Genomic DNA, 20795 nt, shown 5'->3' on the forward strand with positions numbered 1-20795 from the left:
CCTCTGACATATCAACTTGACATCAGTTGATTCAGTCTACAACTTTACTTCAATTGATATAGTCAATGTCAAGTCAATTCAGAGGGAAACAGTATGTTTCGTTTCATCGTTATTATTATGCATATTACATTGTGCAAATGTTTTAAAATAATACATCTTAACATTTCAACTCGACAAGATTTCAGATATTTCAGTTAGAATTTCTATATGTTGAAGCCTCCCCCCCCTCCCCTCTCCCCTCACTACGCCCTATTGCGAAACTACCTGCGCCCATGAAATTGAGCTAAGGCTTTTGAATAATTCATAAAAACATACCAATATGGTAAATCTAAAGTATATGATGTTATTTTGGTATGCTATATGAAAAGTCATTGGTACACCCGCAGTGTTGGCAAAAAAAAAGATTTTTGGCAATTAATTTGATGTATCGAACTTTGAACAGCTATAACTTGTTGTAGAAACATTCTAGCACCAAGCATCCTTCGGCAAAGTTGTTCAGCATATCTTGGACTATACTTCTATCTAATTGTTGGTATACTGCAAGAAGAATTGTAGTCTGTAAAATTGAAAATGAAAAAAAGTAGGTTTTCCCATACTAATTTCCATACAAATTTCAAACGCAATGCGCTACGCCGGGTCAAATCCAATCGACCCCAAATTTTGCACAGTTGTTTGGGACCCCAAATGGAACCAAAAAAGTGCTGTGCTCGGTTGATAAGGTTATGATTACGTTTTTCCATATAACAATGCCCCACCCTAATAGATAATCTATATGTAGCAGTTGTTGCTCCATCAGTCAGGTTTTGGATTCAGATCAACATTATCAATGAACATTAAAACAAAATTCAATTTTTACAACAACTTGTATTAAAATAGTATCCCGTTAGTAGTTAAGATATAACAAGTAAGTAAGCAAGGTCTGAAGTTATCAACTTTCAAGATGAAGAAAACTGCAATAAATTTTCAAAAACAGTTTTTCACGGCCAAGAATCACGGCCACAAATTTCAAAATCGTTTATTTTGGAAGTTTATTATCTTCGACGAAGTTTTACAAAATACTGCAGTGCATCTTCTGATAAAATAATTTTGGTGATTAATTCTCCTAGAAGCAATTATGGTGAATTACTTCTTCGAGAAATAAGTGGAAGATTTCGTGTCTTCAGCAAAGTTGTTGAGAATGTCATTTGAAATAACTTTGTTCGACAGTCCCAAAGATTGGTACTCTGTTTTACTCCACTTGTCACGGTACTGCACTCATACAGTTTCCTACCTAGAAAGTGCTCACAGCTTGATGTGTGAGGTTACTACAGAACTAGCAAACGCAATTATCACCCATTTGCTCCACGTGCCTGTTGATGAAATATTAAATCGAACCCTCCGTACATAGTGGTTTGCAAAGTTTGTCATGTCACTGGTTCCAACAGTGGACAATCAATATTGTCTCTATAATTACGAAGGATGTGATTCCGGTAGTGAAACTAAAATCTGACCCATTAACAATGCATCCAAGGGAAAGAAAGACTTTGATACTGTGACACTAATTGTTGTCTAAGGTTTCCCTCAAACTACCGTCGCGTTTTGTTTGATTTTCCACGATGAAAATAGCAATTATCAAGTTCCAGGAAAGGTACAACGGCTAAAGCAGAGCAGGTTCATCGTAGAGGATTGCTTTTTTGCACTTACCAATGATTAAAAATTCATAATTTGCACAGGCGGTTTCTAAAGAATTGGAGTGAGAGCACCGTTTAAGCTGGGTCGTATTTTATATTGTCATTCCGTCGTCAGCAAAGGGTGACCTGTTGCATTATTGATTAGATTGATTCGACAGCCGCGTTCCGTTCTGCTGGCTAGAGAGTGCTCTTTTTCTGATTAGTTTTCTTTTCGATCTTGTTGCAGATGGCACACTTGTCGCCACCTCCTTCGCCACCGGCTTTGGCAAGTCAAATGCCGGCTAGCCCGTTGGAGTTGAACGCTTCCTCGACGAATCTGATCCAGCGGGCGTCGGCTTTCAGTTCCGTGCTGGGACAGAAATGGAGCGCGAGAGGTAAGTTCAGCCGTGTCCCTAGTGGTGTGTCTAGCATTATTAAATATTTTGGAATCGTTTTCAAACAGATCTTCCCCTGCTTTACAACCCACTGTTCTACTCGGGGGCCGCCTTCCTATGGCCACAGTTCCTGCTGCCCCAGCAGCCAATAACACCGATCTCACCGAATCTTGCCAATTCCCGGGATTACACTCTAACTCCGGAAAAGGAAGAAATTATTGGTAAGTGTCTTCTGCGGAAACCCGCATTCTACCGTAACTAATCGCTGCCTTGTCCACCAACAGACGAGGACATGCCGCTGAATTTGTCGATGAAACCATCGGCGTCGACGCCGAACTCTCGTTCGGCGGCAGCCGCGGCCGCAGCAGCTTCCCTAGCCCATTCGATCCATATCTGGTCGCCGGCGAGTATGTGCGAGAAGGAAACTACGGACGATACCCAAAGCAATATCGACATCGAGAACGACAACGACGGCGACTCATCTAGCGGCGGAGAGCTGCAGATCGATGAGTCCTTCGAGCAGCACCGGCATCACCATCATCATCATCAGCAGCTGATGGAGAGCCAGAAGGCTCGCATCCTAACGGAGTACAACAATCTGCTGCTCAACAGTGGCGCCGCCAGTGGGAAGAACGATCGGAACTACTTCAACTACAGTAAGATTAGCAAGGGCTACTTTACCCATCTGCAGCAGCAGCAGAAGAACCTGGAAATTCTGAGACAGAACCGTACGGATGTGTTTGTGGTGAACAGTAACGATAACAATAGTAGCATCAGCAGCAATGACAACAACAATAGGGATGGTGTGAAGAATAACAATGTCAGTGCGTTCAGTGATAATAGTGGTAGTGTAGAGTTCCGGATTAAGAACGAGATTGCGCGGCCGGACTCGACCGGGCACGGTGAGGGTTATGTGTTCAAGCGAGAGCCTGGCCATGGGCTGATTGGAAGTGAGGAGAAGAAACCCGCCAGGCTGTATCAGGTGAGTGGTAGTTTGTTGAGTCGACTTTTACTGTGAAATGCAACCGGTTATTTCTTGAGATACTTTCTACTCTCACATTTTTTTCAGTTAGTTTTTGTTGGTGAAATGCTCTAGAATCCAAACTTTTTGAACAAACCCTAAAAAAGCGCTGATTTAGCAAGCAATTTGCCTCATCCAAAATTACGTATACTGCATTTCTAATGATTCTTCTGTTAAAAATCTTCGAAATTTTCCCGACTCTCGTGGAATCATGTATATTTTACGTGGTTTATCACGTTGTGGAGCCCAAAGTAGAAGCAATCATTTCAGATTGATTTGGGTTGTCTTTTTATCCGTCTATACATGAAAATGTATTACAAAAAACTTTATATCAGGTACATGACCAAATCTAGGAAAACGCAATAGAAAGCGCAATATCTCAATCTTCTCCGTTACTGGTCTGTTCCCAGATTACAAACGGATTCGTTCAGACTTGAAAAAATCGTTTTCCGCACCATCTCGGATACGATCCAATATTTGCCCAAGTGGTCCACGACATCGACAACGACGACGACGACACCGCGACAAATCCGTCGGAAATGAAACCCTGAATGCAATCGATTCTTGTTTTCCCCATCTATAGAATATCTCTTTCGATGCCACGATGTTTGTGCACAGCGCGGGGGGTGGGTACTACGTGTCCGAGTTTGACAAATGAGCTGAAAACAATCCGACACGAATCAGTTAATGAGGGGTGTTTACTGCCAGCAGCACACCTATTCGGCTGCGGTATCTGGGTCTGGTTATTGAATTAAGCGGCCGTTTTCAAGCTAGCTGGGGCCGCCGAGATGTACAATGACTTCTCTTGGAACTGTTTGCACAAGTGTGCGTCATCCTGTTTGTACCATCGACAACCGCAGCGACCCGCATATTTTACTGCTGGGTTTTTCTCGTCGCGCAAGAAATTATGCTAATAACCGCATGCCCCTGCAAACCTTCCGAATTCGGCTCTGGGAAAGAATCACGTTCTTGTCTCACCTCCACCTGAGGATTTGGGCAGCAGCGTTACAAATTGGACAAGCACAACGCACGTAACTGGAACAGGAAGTCTAATGACTGGCCGGAGCGGCCGGGAGACGAGACGACTCATAAAACCAAACAGTACTTGGTGTAAGCTGGTAGTTCTGGTAGACTCATGCATATTTGATGAGGATGGCTTTGGACGGCGGTCAGTGTTCGCTGGCATCGGTATTGATTTATAATTCGTTCTCGCTCTACTTCGCGGCTTGCTCACATGAATTTATTATGGGCGCCGATTGGTGGGCGGGTGAATTGCGTGGAAAGTGACTTTATTGCTACTGTGTTATTTTCGGTGGTATTAGATTTCGAGTAATTGAATTACCTTGAGGAGATGATGGATAGTGTTGTTTAGATAGGGGCTGAGCATAGACAAAGATATTTCGGTTTGCTCGTCGGAATTGATTTATGGGTTAACTACCGGATTTAGGTAAGTTTAGAGGACTTTCGTGTGATTTACTGTAGCAGATAAGGTTGTGTTTTTACAATGGATGTATCTGACATCCAGCTTCAATTGAGGAGATAGTTTATTTTGCATGAGCGGTTCTGAACCGTATATAAATTTATAACTCAAATAATCTACTATCTTATTACTAGATCATTGCATAGCAAACATGACGGCAAAACATTGCCAAAAACTTATTTACTAAGACTGCGTATAAGTCGTGCGATGTCGAATTGACAACCCGAGACCTTTACAGTAATCTTCGTCTTTCAAGAACATGAAATAAGATGTTCAAATCATTGAAAATATTAGTCCGAACGATTAGCTCCGTCACGATTTAAAATATTGTGTCAGCTTGAAAATAGCTTGCAAGAAAGAGAAACTCCACGAATATCCGTCAGAAAATCTTTGAAATCGTGACCGACATCCTTCGGTTTTAATAAAACTTTACATGTTTCACCGACATTGTGGACTAAACATTTTCCACAGTCAATGAATTGATTTTAACTCAAGAGTATTTTTTTAAAACGGCGTAGAAGTTTTCGTTTGCAGCATTTTTCAAAAAAAGGTTCGATTACTGTATTTTATACAGCAAAACTATCTGAGCAAGAGTTACAAAAAATTGATACATCTGCACAGACAAAATATACACTGAAAAAAAGTTGTAAAATAAAAAAAATATGTATAAAAATTAAATTACAAAAAACACCCATTTTTTAATTTTTTTTCTTTTGTCAACAAAAATGAATAAAAAGGAAACATTTTAAATGTAATTGCATTATGGAGAAACGATCAGACAAAAGTTTTTCTAAGGATAGCTTCAAACATGTTTTTAAATTATAATTCTATTATATAATATTATCAGTTAAGAATATTTTGATTTGAAATGACATTTATACATTTCAAATCAAAATATTCTTAACTGAAATTTTTCAAAAATTGGATAGTTTTAGAGATATTACAATTTTGTATCAACGAAAGCAATTAATTCGTGAAATATTGCCCTTTTTAAAAATTATTCGCTTTTCTACATCATAAACTATCAAAAAAAAAGTTTATCGTTTTAAACACGAAAAAGAATGTTTTTATTGTGATTGCATCATGCAGAAGCTATTAATAAAAAAGCTTACCTAACAACAACTTTAAATATATTTTTGTAATTCACACTATTTGCAGTCAAAAATTCAATTTTAATATTGAATTTCGAACGCGTAGTTGTTTACAAGATATTTTAACAAGAACAATCACTTTGTTTTAAATTGTAATGGAATTTGCGTTTCGATTTCGTCTCATCAGAATCTGACACTAACTTAGTGACAGGACTAAGCTAGCGCCGGATTGACGCTAGCTCCAACACGGAGACACTAATTGTGCGCCTGAGCAAACCTCTAGTCAAGCGTGATGTCCCGCAAGAAAATAAGTTCATATTTAAGCTGATGAGATCTAGTGAAATTGAAACATTTGAATTGTCTAGCAAATGCAAAATGCACTATGCGAAGTCGAAATGCAAGTTCCATAACTAGTTTAGTTATAGTGTGTGTGTGCCCTTAAGGGGGGCGTCTGGTGTAGTGGGCAAAAATAATCGACTTATTTTTTATCCTTAATTGCTTAATTGTTAGTATTGAACCTCTAGAATAGTCTCCCGCAATCTCTGTGGCCACGCTGAACTTTTTTTGTTGTAAACAGTCTTGCATTCCTCGCACGTATTTGCTACAAAATCTATCGGTAAAAAATTTCGAAAAACTGACAGCAATAAAAATTGATTGTAAGCAATATACTCTAAACTACTTCTACCCAAATTTTTTTTTTTGCGTTTTTTGGTGATGCCATTTGATGTGGGACACCCCTTAACGGACCACTTCAAAATAAACTGTGAATATTTACTTACTGCATATAACGATTTTTTTCACCGTATATACGGCGCTGACGGCATTCAAATCACTTCAATACCTAAAATAGAGCATAGAAAATATTTTAAAATGAATACAAAATTAATTAATTCATTATTAGCAAAGATATCCTGTCCAGAAAACTAAAGGCCTAGTATAGATTGCAATGCCATATTATTACATGACGCCGCAATTTTCTGGGCAGTTTATCTAAGCCTCTACCAAATAAATAGTACTCAACTCACCTTGATCCCTTTGTGACACCCAATGAAAGCTCTTCAAGTCAGCAGAATCCATCAAAAAGGCCCTTGAATCGGAATTTCCTGTCCGAAAGTTCTATGAAAGTAACCTTTTGTTTACATTCATATCGGCAACACTATGGAATTTGTCAAAGTTAGCGCGCACTGTGTGCATTTTGTTGTAATGTGGTCAGAATTCAATATTGAATCCTTTGAGACATAAATTTCGAAACATTATTAACTTTATACATGGACCAATGCATCGACAGTACATTTTGTCATGAAAAAACAATTTTGAAGCGTATTTTTTCGATTTACGTTCAACTAATGAATGAAACATGCTGACATATTTGACCATTCATGGTTGTTCGTTTGTTACAGTGTGAAAACACGTTTCATAAAAATTATATCCCATGGCCATCTACCCATAGTTTCACTTATTTGTTGACACACTTTCATCGCTGTCAAACGGTTTATCTAGTGAGCTAATTGAAAAGGGATTATATCAAATTTATGGAACCGATGCGGCAAAACATGAACAAATGCATTTGCCGGTATTTCTGGTTCTAGTAAAACTCTATATTCAATGGTGAATAAAGATACCAAAAGTAGTATATAATCGAAACTTATGCATGAGGCAGACATCATTTGTCTCTAAAGAACATTTGCAATGTAGCCAATCGTTTTTTGGAGTGCCTAAATTTGTAATAGAATATTTTTTTACATTCAGTCTAATAACTGATTGCAACCGTCGTAAGGTAATAATGATCGCATCCGGCGATGGTATGTGAAAAATATATTACAGTCTTCGGTAGAAGTGTGATGAAGAGTTATGTTACTTATTGAAGAGAAAAAGCAAGTTATTCAACTACCAACGTATATACGCCAACGAACGACAAACCCGATGATATGAAAGGGAGTTCAACAAACGTGTAGACATGATGTACGAAGAGTACATAAAACATGGTGTGAAGCTAATCAGCGGGGTGGAAAATGCAAAGGTCGGTAGGGAAGAATTTTTTCGCCTAGTTATTGGTGATGAGAGTCTCCCCAGAACCACCGACGACAGCGTAAACGTCAATATTGCAGCAGGCAGAAAAATGGCTATGTGTAATACTTAGTACAACAAAATATTCGGAAACGCATTTGTAGACATCCAAATGGTGAAACGTGTTTTCAAAACAACCAGGTTTTGACAAATGGTTATTTCGTTGATGTCGTCGATGTTAGTATCTTCCAAAAATCGTCGATTCTAACCATGATGTGCTGGGAGAGAACTATTTACATGCTTGGTCAAACAGTGACTGTTGAATCAGGATGCTGCTAAAGAATATGTTGAAAAGCTCAACGAACGAATAATTGAGCTACTAATAAGAGATAAACTAAACGCAGCAAGGTATCAGGTTCACGAGGCGGTCTACTACAGTCACAAAGTGTTAAAAATACAAAAGGGCATCTGTGGAACGGCTGGATCAACGTTGAATGACCAATAGCGACAAACGAGAAAATCCAGACTGTGAGTCGAATGCTTGCAGCGGCTACACAGGCAACTTACACATTCAAGTGAAAGCCGGTATAAAATTTTATCGATGTAAGAAGGGGTACTTCGAGAAAAAAATTTCGAAGTACGAGGTAAGCTTTTACTGGAAAGATTTGCAAAAATTTTACGGGACTATTTTCAGCACAAAAAAGAAAAGTTCTGTGGGATCAGATAGGATCAGGATGAGAAATCTGTTATCAAATTAAACAAAGATAACTGCCAGCGGTTGTCATAGAATGGGCAATCAAATAGAGAATGAAAACACAGAAAAAGGATTGTTGATGAAAAACAGTTTATGAATCTACCCTCGCTAGAAGAAGTTGAAAATATTGCGATAACATGTTTGACAATAAAATGATATCAGTTTATAAGGTATCAAATGAGTAGAACGTAGAGATAAGCATTGCGTTACAAAAGAAACGAAATCACATCTGATCATAAGCCATTTTTCAACTAGATTGCTAGTTGAATAGTTTTACAAATATCTTTTATAACAATAAATGGTTACAATTTTTTTAAATTACTAGATATATGACGGTGAAAAAACGTTTATAAAAATTAGGTAGCCAAATGATAATTTGAATACAACAGAGGCTGTATAAAACTTACCTCCTCTCTACAGCAAAGAGTGTTTCATCAGAATATTTTTTACTGTACACTCGATGGCAAATTCTACAAAAAATCCTTATCGACGCACTAAATTCACCAGACCTTTTATTTTTTAGATATTTCCTCTTCTTCAAAAAAAACTTTGCTGTCGGTTGTAATATTCTAGTCAAAGCACTGACTGGACATTGTAAACTCAAATATCACAAGTTTCCTACTCAGCGTGCTGAGTATTATTTGTATGACAGTGAATTCGATTACGGAACTTCAAATCTTTTGATATGTAATTGCTCTACAATAACGCAATTACGTAATCGGATTTTTGGTTCTATATACATACACAAACTTTTGTACAGGAAGCTAGTAAGGATATGCTATAGTTCCTAACCCAGTGTGGCAAAGAGCTATAGGCTTTGTCAGTAGGGTTAATTATTCCTCCGGGAATGAAGAATTCATGCTGTTTACTGTTTTGTGTTGATTGTATTGTGTTGTCATTTTCCATTCCCCTTCCTTTTGTCTCCTTTCCCTTCTTATTAGGAATCTTATAAGGGGACAAGGCTGGGCACAAATCTTCGAATAACATGGGGTGCTTACCAATCGAGTCAATATATACTGATTCCAATTTAACGATCAGTAATAAAATAAAGATTGTCTCATCCAAAAGGGCAGAGTTCTGCTGTTTCTTTGCGTGTACCTGTCATACCATCTATTCTGTGTACCGTTACCTTGCCTTGTATAAATCCGAAAAATCTAATATAAAACTAATGGCACTATCATAATAAATGAGCCACAAGATGTTTTTACCAGTTCCAGTTACGCAGTACTCAAATTATAGGATATAATCTTATTTTTGCACACCGATTTTGTTGTTGAGCATGTTGAGAACGTTAGTGAAAAACGACTTTTTCAAATGAAACGCTAGATTTTTGTTTGACTTGTCTTGTCAACGCAATCAAAGTAACCAACAGTGTTCCTGGAATATTTTCACTTTCAACACATTATTTTCCATTGAAGTGGTCCCTTAATGGTTTTTCTTGAAACAAAATTCCAATTTTTTCGAAAACTATCACATTTTGGTAGACTGTCATTTCGATTTGAAATGACGTTTAGAGTTATATTCTGTTATAAACCTACAGTTTTGTCGGTCAACTGGGGTAATATTTAAAAAAAAATTAAGTCATTGTTAGACAAATATATTACATGATGCTATGCCATTTAAAATATTTCCTTTCTTTTTGCCATTTTGTTTATAAAAAGCAACAAAAAAACGAAGAAATGTTTTTGTTGCAATGTATTTTTTTGACATCAATTTTTGTTTTTTGTTGAAAACATTTTGTAGCGTATATGTTTTTGTTCAGAATTATTAATTCTTTGTAACTTTTTCTCGGATAGTTCTACTCTATAAAATACGGTAGTCGAACGATTTGTTTTGAAAATAATGCATGCAAAAACTTTTACGCCCTTATGAAAAATTGCTCTTGAGTTAAAATGTTCTAATTGCCAGAGGAAATTGTAGAGATTAATAAACCGAACAAAACTGCAAAGTTTTGTTTGAATCGGCGATGGTCATATTTATGGTCGGCCGCTTTCTTGCCTTCCCCCTCGCATGTAAAAAAGCAAATTTAGAGGCCAACAAAAAAGCAATTTTTGCATATTGTTTTTGGGAAAATGAGGATAGTACATAAGAAATTTAATTGAAAATAACCAAGTAGTCTTCATTTTATTATTACTTTTTATTATATTGTAATGTTTTTCGATTTGATGGCATTTGAAGCTGACATTTCTTTGGACTGAGCGACTTAATTTCATTGTTTGTTTGAACTAATCCATAAGACAATCAACATTCGTGGGGAATATGCATGGTCTTGTTTGAGTCGAATGATGACAGTTGAATCATGTCTGAGGGTAGAGAATTGACGATTCGCGAGAAGAAACAAAAACCAGTCACCAATTTGCGTCAATCATATTAGTATGAGGAACAAACATTTGTTTGTCTTATTCATTGGATTTTAGTTTTAATTTTGCTGATTATTATTCTTATTAAACTTCGGTTGCTTGAAACCGTAATAAATTTATATTGGATCTAAACATATTGCACATTTTTGAAAAGGGTATATAATTACCTATCGAACTGTAAGTTTGTTACGTTGATCGGATGTTTATGCGAGATATTGACAAATAACTGTAAAGAGCACTCAAACATGTTTTTCAAAAGATTCTCGAAAACGCTTCTTTGGAGAAGAAAATGGATTTTTTTTCGTATTCACCGACTCAAAATTTATTTAGAAAACATCTTTAATCTTAGCTTAACCCCAACATTTGTAAAATAGTGATATTTTTGTGTCAACAATGGTCTACACATGGTTTCGTAAGCCGTAGTTTCCTTTAAAATGAATACAGAAAATCGGTTCACTAGTTTTTTCGTAACCACCTGCGCCATTTTGAAAAAAAAACATGGTTTCGATAGAGCGGTGATTAAAGTTTGTGGTGTTTTGTGGATTTTTTTTTTCCAAATTTGAGCCCAATCAAGTCAGCCATGTTGAATTTATTATTAAAAATAGTATGGGGACCAAAATATAAGGAGAAAAAACATGTATCACTAGGTGTCTTAGTAAATGTTCAAGTACTTAGCTTAGCTTAGTTGACCGCCCGTGAGTTTCCAGCAATTGATCAAAGCCTGGTAAAATTGCATATTGAACCATATGTATGATACTTGGGATCTTCGTAAATGTTCAAGTACTATCGAAAATAGCAATATTATTTGAGTGGATACTACAATTTTTTCGCATTTCTGATTGATTTGACCGATAATGGTAAACGACCTAACACACTATATACGATGGTGGGAGCTATGCTCTCCTCAGTCGCACAATGATTTCACAAAATCGTGCGACGTCGACGTTAAATTTGGGAAATGAAATATCTTCAGTGGGATTTGCGTACATCACAAGCCCTTTCATAAGGTGTTGTTATTTTTATGATTAATCTTCCAAAAAGTGAGATATATTTACCAACGTTCGTGGTAAGTGTATATATATATATATATATATATATATATATATATATATATATATATATATATATATATATATATATATATATATATATATATATATATATATATATATATATATATATATATATATATATATATATATATATATATATATATATATATATATATATATATATATATATATATATATATATATATATATATATATATATATATATATATATATATATATATATATATATATATATATATATATATATATATATATATATATATATATATATATTAAGATTATGTCTTCAGCAAAGAGTGCTTTTGCCAACAACTTCGCTGATGACACAAAGTTCTTATATTTTATGTCTTAAAATTATTGCTTGTTGTTTGTAAATGACCCCTTTAAAGTCATTTTTTAACTTAATTATCATCCTGACAAGCGATACGTTCCGTAAAAAGGTTTGTACTATCAAAAAAGATATTTTTTCATATTACAACAATGGTTATTGAAGTAATTGAATAATTTTCTTGTCAAAATTAGCAAGATCTGTCATTTTTTGCTACGGTTTTAGTGATCAATCTTCCTGTCTGTTTGTTTTTTCGATGATTTCATTTTGATAGAAGATATGAGCTGACGTCTTAGGCACGCTTTTCCAAACTTTTCTCTTTCAACTTCTTGCTCTACCTTGAGTAGTACGGCTCCTAATATTGAAAAATATTTCACATCTCCCAGTCCTTTGCTAATTAAATGTCGTTAAAACATAAAAAAGCAAAATTGACTCACTCTTAGTCGTTAATAAAAAAGGAAAAAAATATGTTAATACAGTTAATAAGGCAACCCGAAGAAATTTACCGAACAAAATGTTAGAGTTTCTAATAGAACCTCAAGGGGATTTTTAATTGCGAAATTCTGTCCCACAGCTGTGACGGTGAAATTGCCGCTTTGTTACTTATCCATTTCACAAACAGTGTAGCATAGTTGTATCCGATTGCACAGAGAAATGGATCAGCCACAGAAAATAAAAGAGACCATACTGCGGAAAATCTCAATTTCGGTTGCCCTTTAAGAAAACTCAGCTTAGAGTTACAATGCATGAGCTTGTAGTAACTGTTCTATAAATGAAAAACTACGTTCCGAATAGTGTACTGATAACTTATAGTAATTTAGTCAATACAAGAAAATTCGTTACGATGAGCAACATGCAACACGGTGTTGAATATGACAACGTTAGAATCAAGGTCCATGTATATATGGGCGATGATAAAATTGAAGTACCTCTACACGATTTAGCACCGCGCTATTAATTAAACCTCATTAGAAAAGTCATGTCGAAATACGGAAAAGTGGAATCCGTTACGAAGGATACTTGGAGAATCTATTTCCCTGGCATGCGTAAGAACGTTCAGGTGGTGAAGAGGCGACTGGTCAAATCTATCCCTTCCTATTTGAGCTTTAAAGCTCCAACAGCGGAATACCTTAACCTTTATACTGGTCAGATTCCTACGTGCTATTTCTTAAGAAAAATCAGTCTACTAGAATTAACACCAACTAACAGCCTCCAACATCCTTTACTAAAACAATCAAATAGCCACCAATAACTGATGCTAGTATCGAACCACGAAATAGCAACGATGGCGTATAGCAGCTCTAAGCCAACAACCAGCACAATAAATAATGAAATAAATGCCGGTGAAGACGAAATAACTACAGTAACCTCTAAGAACAAATACAGATCAATTGAATTTTAATTTGCAGTGGACAAAATTGAAAATATTTCGCCGTCTAGCAAAAGGATCTCGAAATTCAGCTGCAAACTGTGCCTATGTAATTAAACAAACTGAAATAATTTTTTGTTGAATTGTAAAATGAAGAACAATTTGCCTCAGCAGTTGGGCCTAAATCAATATACATAAATTTAAATAAACAGTTTTAGTCCACCTAATGGTGCAATTGTGTCTTCCTCAAATGACGTCTCGAATCTTTATGCACATAATGAAAATAAGGTATTCCCAAACTGTGATGTATTGCTGTAATTTTTCAATAGAGCAGCAATCTAATGTCTTCTTCTCGTGACACCGAAATGGATGTTACGAAATAATAATTTATGGTTTGGTTGTTAGATTTGATAATAGTCTGCTACTTTGGCTTATAACTAGTGGAGAACCTCGCCTATATTTAACACATATGATGTCTAAATTTCCTTTATAATTTATACGCGATGTATTAGCTAGTCTAAGAAGAGATAGTTCAACAGTTTGACACGTTCCAAAGTTGTCATATATTCTAAGAACCGGCTTCGAAACCTGTCTTAATAGAAAGCCCCATTAAAAACCAATAATTTTGGAATGATTATTCACCATTACTTGCTAAACTTTTTTCTTTCATTCATATGTGAACAAGTATTTTTCTTCTGTTTATATCTTTCCTTCTTTACAACATGAACTGACTTTTTCAGTTCATAGAGATTATTATTAAATATCTAATTCGAGGATGGCGTTTGCTTTGCTGGACAGTTTGAAGACTATTATACAACAAGCAATTGGGTCATTAAATGAGAGAAAAAATCTTTTTTTATTACATACATCGATAAAGCTGATTTTCGTGATTGCAACAATGTGTTTTTCCAAATCAGAAAACGTGAAAATAATATTAAAATTTAAAATAAAGACATATTTTGACAGTCTGGATTTGACACTATCAGAAGCATTTGACATATCGAATTCCACGACAAATGATGCCCTGTCAGAAAAAAATAATACATGTTTTCCCGGTTTTCCCGCAGGGTTATTTTAATTTGACATAAACACCATCCAATGCATATAGTTTTTTTCATTTTGGGTGTTGTCTTGATAGGCCAGATATAAACAACCGCAGTTTTCCTATGTTGCCAAGTTTACATAAGATTTATTTAAAAAAAAACAAAAAAATCGTTTTTAAGTATTACAACGAATTTTTTTCTGAAATAATGTTATATTATGTATATTGGACCTAAAATTTATCGAATGGAACGGAAAACTATATATAGCTTAATGACCCAATTGGACTTTTGCATTCAGGATAATGTTATCGACTGTGCTATTATCAGGTATTTCAATCAAAACAATCGTCTTTTTATAATCCGATATAGATAGGCGCAGATACAGCGCATACAAATTGGAATAACATTTTGGCATTCGGTTGAATAGCAGTAAATTCAGTAAAGTGACATTCGGCAGTGCGATCTCTCGATCTAATTGCTAAAGAGCATGCGCCATGATATTCGGTTTATTGAACCAGTCCGCTAAATGACATTCGGTCGAACGGTCTGGCGTTCGGCCAATTGACTCAAACAAAAGTTCAGTCGATTACAAGGACGGTGTGACTCTTCGTTGCTATCTATTTACGTGTGAATCTCGTCACGAAAATAGTGTATTAAATTCAAAATTTCGTCTGGATTATGACCGCTTGCCTGTCCTCTTTACTCCGCCTATGTCCAGCGGTTGCAGTGTCACCCCTGATTTGAACTTTTTCACAGTCGATTTGCCAAGCTTGCAACAACTTACATGGTTTCAAGACCAATTCCACAAACTAGGCGCCATGATCGTGTCGATTCCAATATTCCAATCAAGACTAATGTACCCCATCAACCATTCATTTACCTACGAAAATGAGGCCATCAAATTTTCATGACACAATCCCATCTAGTGAATTATGAACGAACAAAATTGATTGAAAATTGATTTCATTACACTTTCGCCTATGCTTGGCTGGTCGGGAGGGGTGATGGGGACCGTCATGACACCACTCGACTTCCGCCGACCGCGGCTAGGGTGGTAATATCTATACGGCAACTGGGTCAATGCAATCAATCCTTTCGACTCGTCCTTTTTCCTTGACCCACGGACAGAGACGGACCAGCACTTTCCCGAATGGTCAATAAATCGTGTCCGGGGTTCCTCCTTCGACACGAAGAGCCATTGTAAGTAAGTGCCTTCCTCAATTAGCGCGCTGGGCTCCAACAAAACAACAATTATTAATTATTTACACACAAAAAATGCGATCAGCAGGGAGAACCTCAGAGGGGTCCTGTTCCGGGCGCTCATCGTGGCTTTGCCACGAGTGAGTGGGTTTATCTGTAAATTACAATCACCAGTTCGTGTCGCGCGATGGTGTGTTTCATTTATTTTAGCGTTGCCGTCGTCGTCGTTCTCGTCCTCGCCTACTCCGTGAGTTTTGCCGACTCTCCGTGAGTCGCGTGAGGAAGAGTGTTTGTTTACCTTAAACATATAGGATAAGAGAAACATCGGTGGGGGTGTGAGGAAATGTTAACGGATAGTGATACTACTTTCTAATCAGTTGAGTTAAACCACAGGGGAAGGTTCGATGTCTAATCAGGTGGTAAAATTAATTGGGATGAAATCGATTCATGACATAACCTCAATCGCTCGCTCATTTTTGAGGTTCGTCTCTTGATGATTTCGTCAATTCGTGCTATTTAATCAGAAGTGGCGATTTTTTCCTAAATGTTATTTTAACTGCACTGTATGATACCGATTTTGTAACCAACAGCAAACAAGTTTTTGTCACGAAATGCTTATCTCGCCGAGTTGATCAACGCGAAGTCTGCTTCAAATTAACCCCACCAGTAGCATATTTCGAGGGGAAAGAATTTTGCTTAGGACCATAATGTAAATTCGATTATTTTAATTTTTCCCGGTTTATTAACCATTCCTTCTTTCTTCCCCACAGTGCAAGCAGTGCGGCAAAACGTTCAAACGCTCCAGCACGCTATCGACTCATCTGCTGATCCACAGCGACACCCGGCCGTACCCGTGTCAGTACTGCGGCAAACGATTCCACCAAAAGTCCGACATGAAGAAGCACACGTACATCCACACCGGTGAGTATTGTAATCGTTCTCGCTTGTTCCACGAATGACACCGCACAAACCGCATCAATCAACCATTCACACAGCTACACACAAACACACTATTCTGCGTTGCGTGCCAACTATTTCGCGCCTCACTGTGGTCTGGCAGCATCTGCCGAGCATCGATCGGGGCGAAAAGATTCTTGAACTTGACTGGCCGTGGTCGGGTGAACGAAGAAGCTTCTGCCAGGCTGTTTCCCTGCGGTTTAAATGAATAATGAAAAGCACGAGCCAACATCATTTTTTTGCCTCGGTTCGTGTGCCTTTTTTTTAGTTTTCTTTGGTTCTTGTGTCGGCTTTGGCCGGCCGCAGATATCTACAAGGGGATACAGACAGAGATTTTCAGCTGCCGTCGCCGTCGCCACCGCCACCAGTTTGCTGGTGGTGTTGGTAAACGAAATTTGCCAAATCTGCGTGGTGGTGGCGGGGAGCATTGAGCAGGAAGGGTTGGGGTTGCAAATTTTGTTCAAAATGTTGTACCCCGACAATAAAAAAGCGCTGTGGCAGATGGCGCCCCTGCTGGGATCGGTGCGGCGGCCGTGTGGAAAGCCGCACCCGATTGCCCCGCTGCTCTCGTCAGCATGGGTTTAAGCCTGTTGCGTGAAATTGTGACTGCAAATTGCTCAGCAGCTAAATAGACACGACGCATTAATTTTTTATGTAATTCTGTGTTGGCTTGTTTGGTGTTTACTATTTGGTGCATAGCGTTTCGTGCTTCGGATGGAGGTTGTACTTTTTAAATAGAATTTGTACAGGGTTGGAATGTGCAAAATATTCTAGGGGTTGATAGTTGAGATCTTTTTGAGCAAAACTGTTTCATGTGTTATACATAGAACGAAATTTGCTGTGGTGTTTAGTGTTAAACACAAAAATGGACAAATTTCAAATTCGCTTGCATAGTACCAGGCGTTTGGTTCTCAATCCAATGGACAATATTTCGGATTCCACTTTCTCATCAGCAAACTAGAATATCTGTGCGCGGAACCAGCCAGTTTTTTAACCGTTCATATAAGACGTACCACTTTTTGGATTTAGTGTTGACCTGGTGCCAATTTGGTGCTAGTTTGGACTTAACTGGGCCAAGTTGGTGCCAGTTACTGATGAAGAGAATCCGAAATACTAAAAAGCAAACTTATAAGTTAGGTCTTCTGCTCTCATGCACATTTTAATTCGAATTTAGTTTCCCATTTGGAAAAAATCTTAACTACTATTCTATTATTAAATTAAATTACTTTACCGAGTACCGAATACATTGGAAGCAGGATGTCATATCGAAAGGAATGGCTGAAAGGAAAGTGAATCATTCCGAAATGACTTTCCGAAAACGGCACACTGAGAACTTCCGACATTTAATTCAAGCGTTGATTGGATAGCAAAATGACTGCTTGTCCAGTTTCTAAACAGTTTCTAGTGGTGACAGGTTTATACCTCCGGCTATAACGTATCGTCATGTTCATATTGTTTATAAACAACATTTTTGAATAGCTAAAACTTAGTAATAATAACAAATAAGGCTAATAACTGAGACTATAACCTTTCAGTTTAGTACTAAAGTTTTCCATATAATTATTCAACATTTTCACAACATTTTCCTGAATTTTCATGGCAAAATATTGAAAATTGGGTGAGTGACCTCCAAAAAAGCGGTGTACACCATAACTCAAAATGTCCTGGACCAATAGTTCTGACATTTTTCACAGATCTTCTTCACTTCATTGCCCAGGTACCTACAGGAGATTTTAACAAAATTCATAGTATGGTTATTCTATCAATAATTTGGTAATAGATTTTTATTTAGCGCAAATCGGACTTTAAGTATCAAGGCACTATGAAAAATTAAAAAAAGATCTAAAATAGAAGCTGCTATGTTTGCCTGGAGAATGATGTGAAGACGAATTGTGCAAAATTGCAAAACGATTGGTTAAGACTCTGAGCTATGATGTACACCGCAAAACAAGTTGTACAATTAAGTTTTAAGAAAATATTGTTCGATTGTGGCATTAACATAAAGAAATTAAATTAATATGCTTACTCTCTCTGTATCACCACAAGCCACTTTTAAAGAAATGTTTTTACCGAATTATCATTGCACTCCCCTTAAATGTGAAAAATGAAATTTTTATGTATCTCTATTGGATAGATATGGTATTGAAAGCTGATAAAAATGTCGTTACCTTAGATAAACTTTTCTATGCAATTGAACTTGCAGCATCGCTTTAGTGGCAGTGGTAGGATCACTGTCGCCAATGCGATAATCATGTGTTCCTCCTGGGACGTCATCCTAGCCCTGGGATACCATAAGGGATTGTGCATTGGGCCGGAGTCCCAAGGGTTGCAGGTTCGAATTCTGCCTCTGGAGTGATTTTTTTTAAATAATTGCTTTCGTTTAACTCACTATGTCGATCTGTTTTTGCCATTGGATGCCATAAAAAAGTCTTAAATCCAGATGTCCTCGCAAAGCATCAGCAATGAACAATGTTCTTGCTGTATTCCTCCGTAGAGGTCCTAAATAAATCAACTGACACCGGAAACCTACGAACAGAGCCGTAGCGTGCGGTTGGCCAGATTGGCCCCCGCCAAGGGCGCCAACCTTGGGGGGGGGGCAAAATCTTGATCTGCTTTTTAAATGAAGTGTGGTTAAGTCATGAAATTAGTCAGGATAGGAGTGTCATTCTTAGGTACACACAAAATTATTGTTTGAAAGTCGAACTGGAAAAGACAGCAAAAAGACACATAACTGAGACTCCAAATGCGTCAAAGACTACGCTACTGTCCTGTTAGTCCAGAATAAAGCACAAGCAAGACAAAGACTGCAAATTTTAACGAAATGGCGAAAAATATTGCAAACCTTTTCCGCTAGTTTTCTCAGTTTCATAGGAACAAGGGGAATGGAAATGTGGTAATGGACAATAAAGCAGGCCGCCTTTTTAAAGTTATAACAAAGATAGTAGCGTAGGCTAGATCAATGATCATCTAGAATATACCTCTATGCCGTACCATGAGAATTGAAGTCTTCTCGATGCCAGGATGAGTTTCGTAATATCACAAAGTTGCCGGTTTTCAACCTAGGTCTAACCAATCATGCACTAAGTTAAAACTCTGGTTGAAATGTCACATGGTTTTTTATGTTCCTGGAAGTGTTGGAAACTCATTTTCTTGTAAGACTCATTTGCTTGTAAATAGTGCATTACTGCATGCATGACGCGCGGTACAAACAACCGATCATGCAGACGATCCTTGTCGAAGAATACGCAAAGCAAAAGGCCAAAGGCCAAAAGGTCAGCCGACATTAGCTTGAAGGTCCGGTGCGATTTTCACTCAAAATCTACGCTCACTGGAGCAAGGGGTCATTGAAACAGACAATCCCGCCCTTTAGAAGATCCACGCATGCCAAGTTCGAATCGATAACGACACTATCAATCTCAACTTTGTCATCGGGCATGTAAACGCGTTAGTTATACATGAACGTCTTTTCGACAGTAACGTGATTTGTTTGTTTTAAATAAAATATCTTATTCCTGAGCTTATCTAGGCGAACTTTCGAGATATGTGACATAGCTGAATATTTCTGCGTTTTGCGGATTATTAGAATAGTTCGCGGACTATCGTTGATCCGAAAGAATATCGGATACGGTCGAACTCAGTTCAATATGTTTGATTTTAACTGGAATCTCGGATCATTGGCGACGAATCACGTTCGACATCCATTTTTGGATCATTTAGGTCGATTGAGGAGTATACTTAATAGCGTGCCAATATCTATGGTTTTCCTGAAGTTTAAAATCGGACACACCTCCAAAGTATTGGTACCTCCAAAAAAGTTCCCATGCAAAATTTGAGCGCAATTGAAAAACAGTGTAATGAAGCGTCGAGATTTGGTGAAATGTTGAAAAAATGTCTTTCGGATACAAGGAATATTTTTGAAATGAGATGGGACTTGAGTTTGGAAATTTAGTTTTTATTTTTTTGTATGCCAAATGTTTTAGCAATCAATGAAATGTCGAAATCTGGTGTCAATTCGAAAAAAAACAAGTTTTTTGATTCTTATTTGAAAATCGTAGCTTAAATATTAAA

At 37.1% G+C, this 20795-nt stretch overlaps 1 protein-coding gene across 1 annotated transcript in view; it reads left to right on the plus strand.

Moving 5' to 3' along the window:
- LOC131690912 (zinc finger protein sens-like) overlaps positions 1–20795 on the plus strand; it is a 52024-nt gene that overhangs the window by 11739 nt on the left and 19490 nt on the right. The window contains exons 2-5 of the mRNA XM_058976989.1: positions 1897–2044; positions 2113–2265; positions 2329–3026; positions 16541–16691. Coding sequence (XP_058832972.1) covers positions 1897–2044; positions 2113–2265; positions 2329–3026; positions 16541–16691 — 1150 coding nt within the window. The remainder of the gene's footprint in view (positions 1–1896; positions 2045–2112; positions 2266–2328; positions 3027–16540; positions 16692–20795) is intronic.

The sequence above is a fragment of the Topomyia yanbarensis genome, chromosome 3 (genome assembly GCF_030247195.1).
Source record: "Topomyia yanbarensis strain Yona2022 chromosome 3, ASM3024719v1, whole genome shotgun sequence".
In the NCBI taxonomy this organism is placed as follows: Eukaryota; Metazoa; Arthropoda; class Insecta; order Diptera; family Culicidae; genus Topomyia; species Topomyia yanbarensis.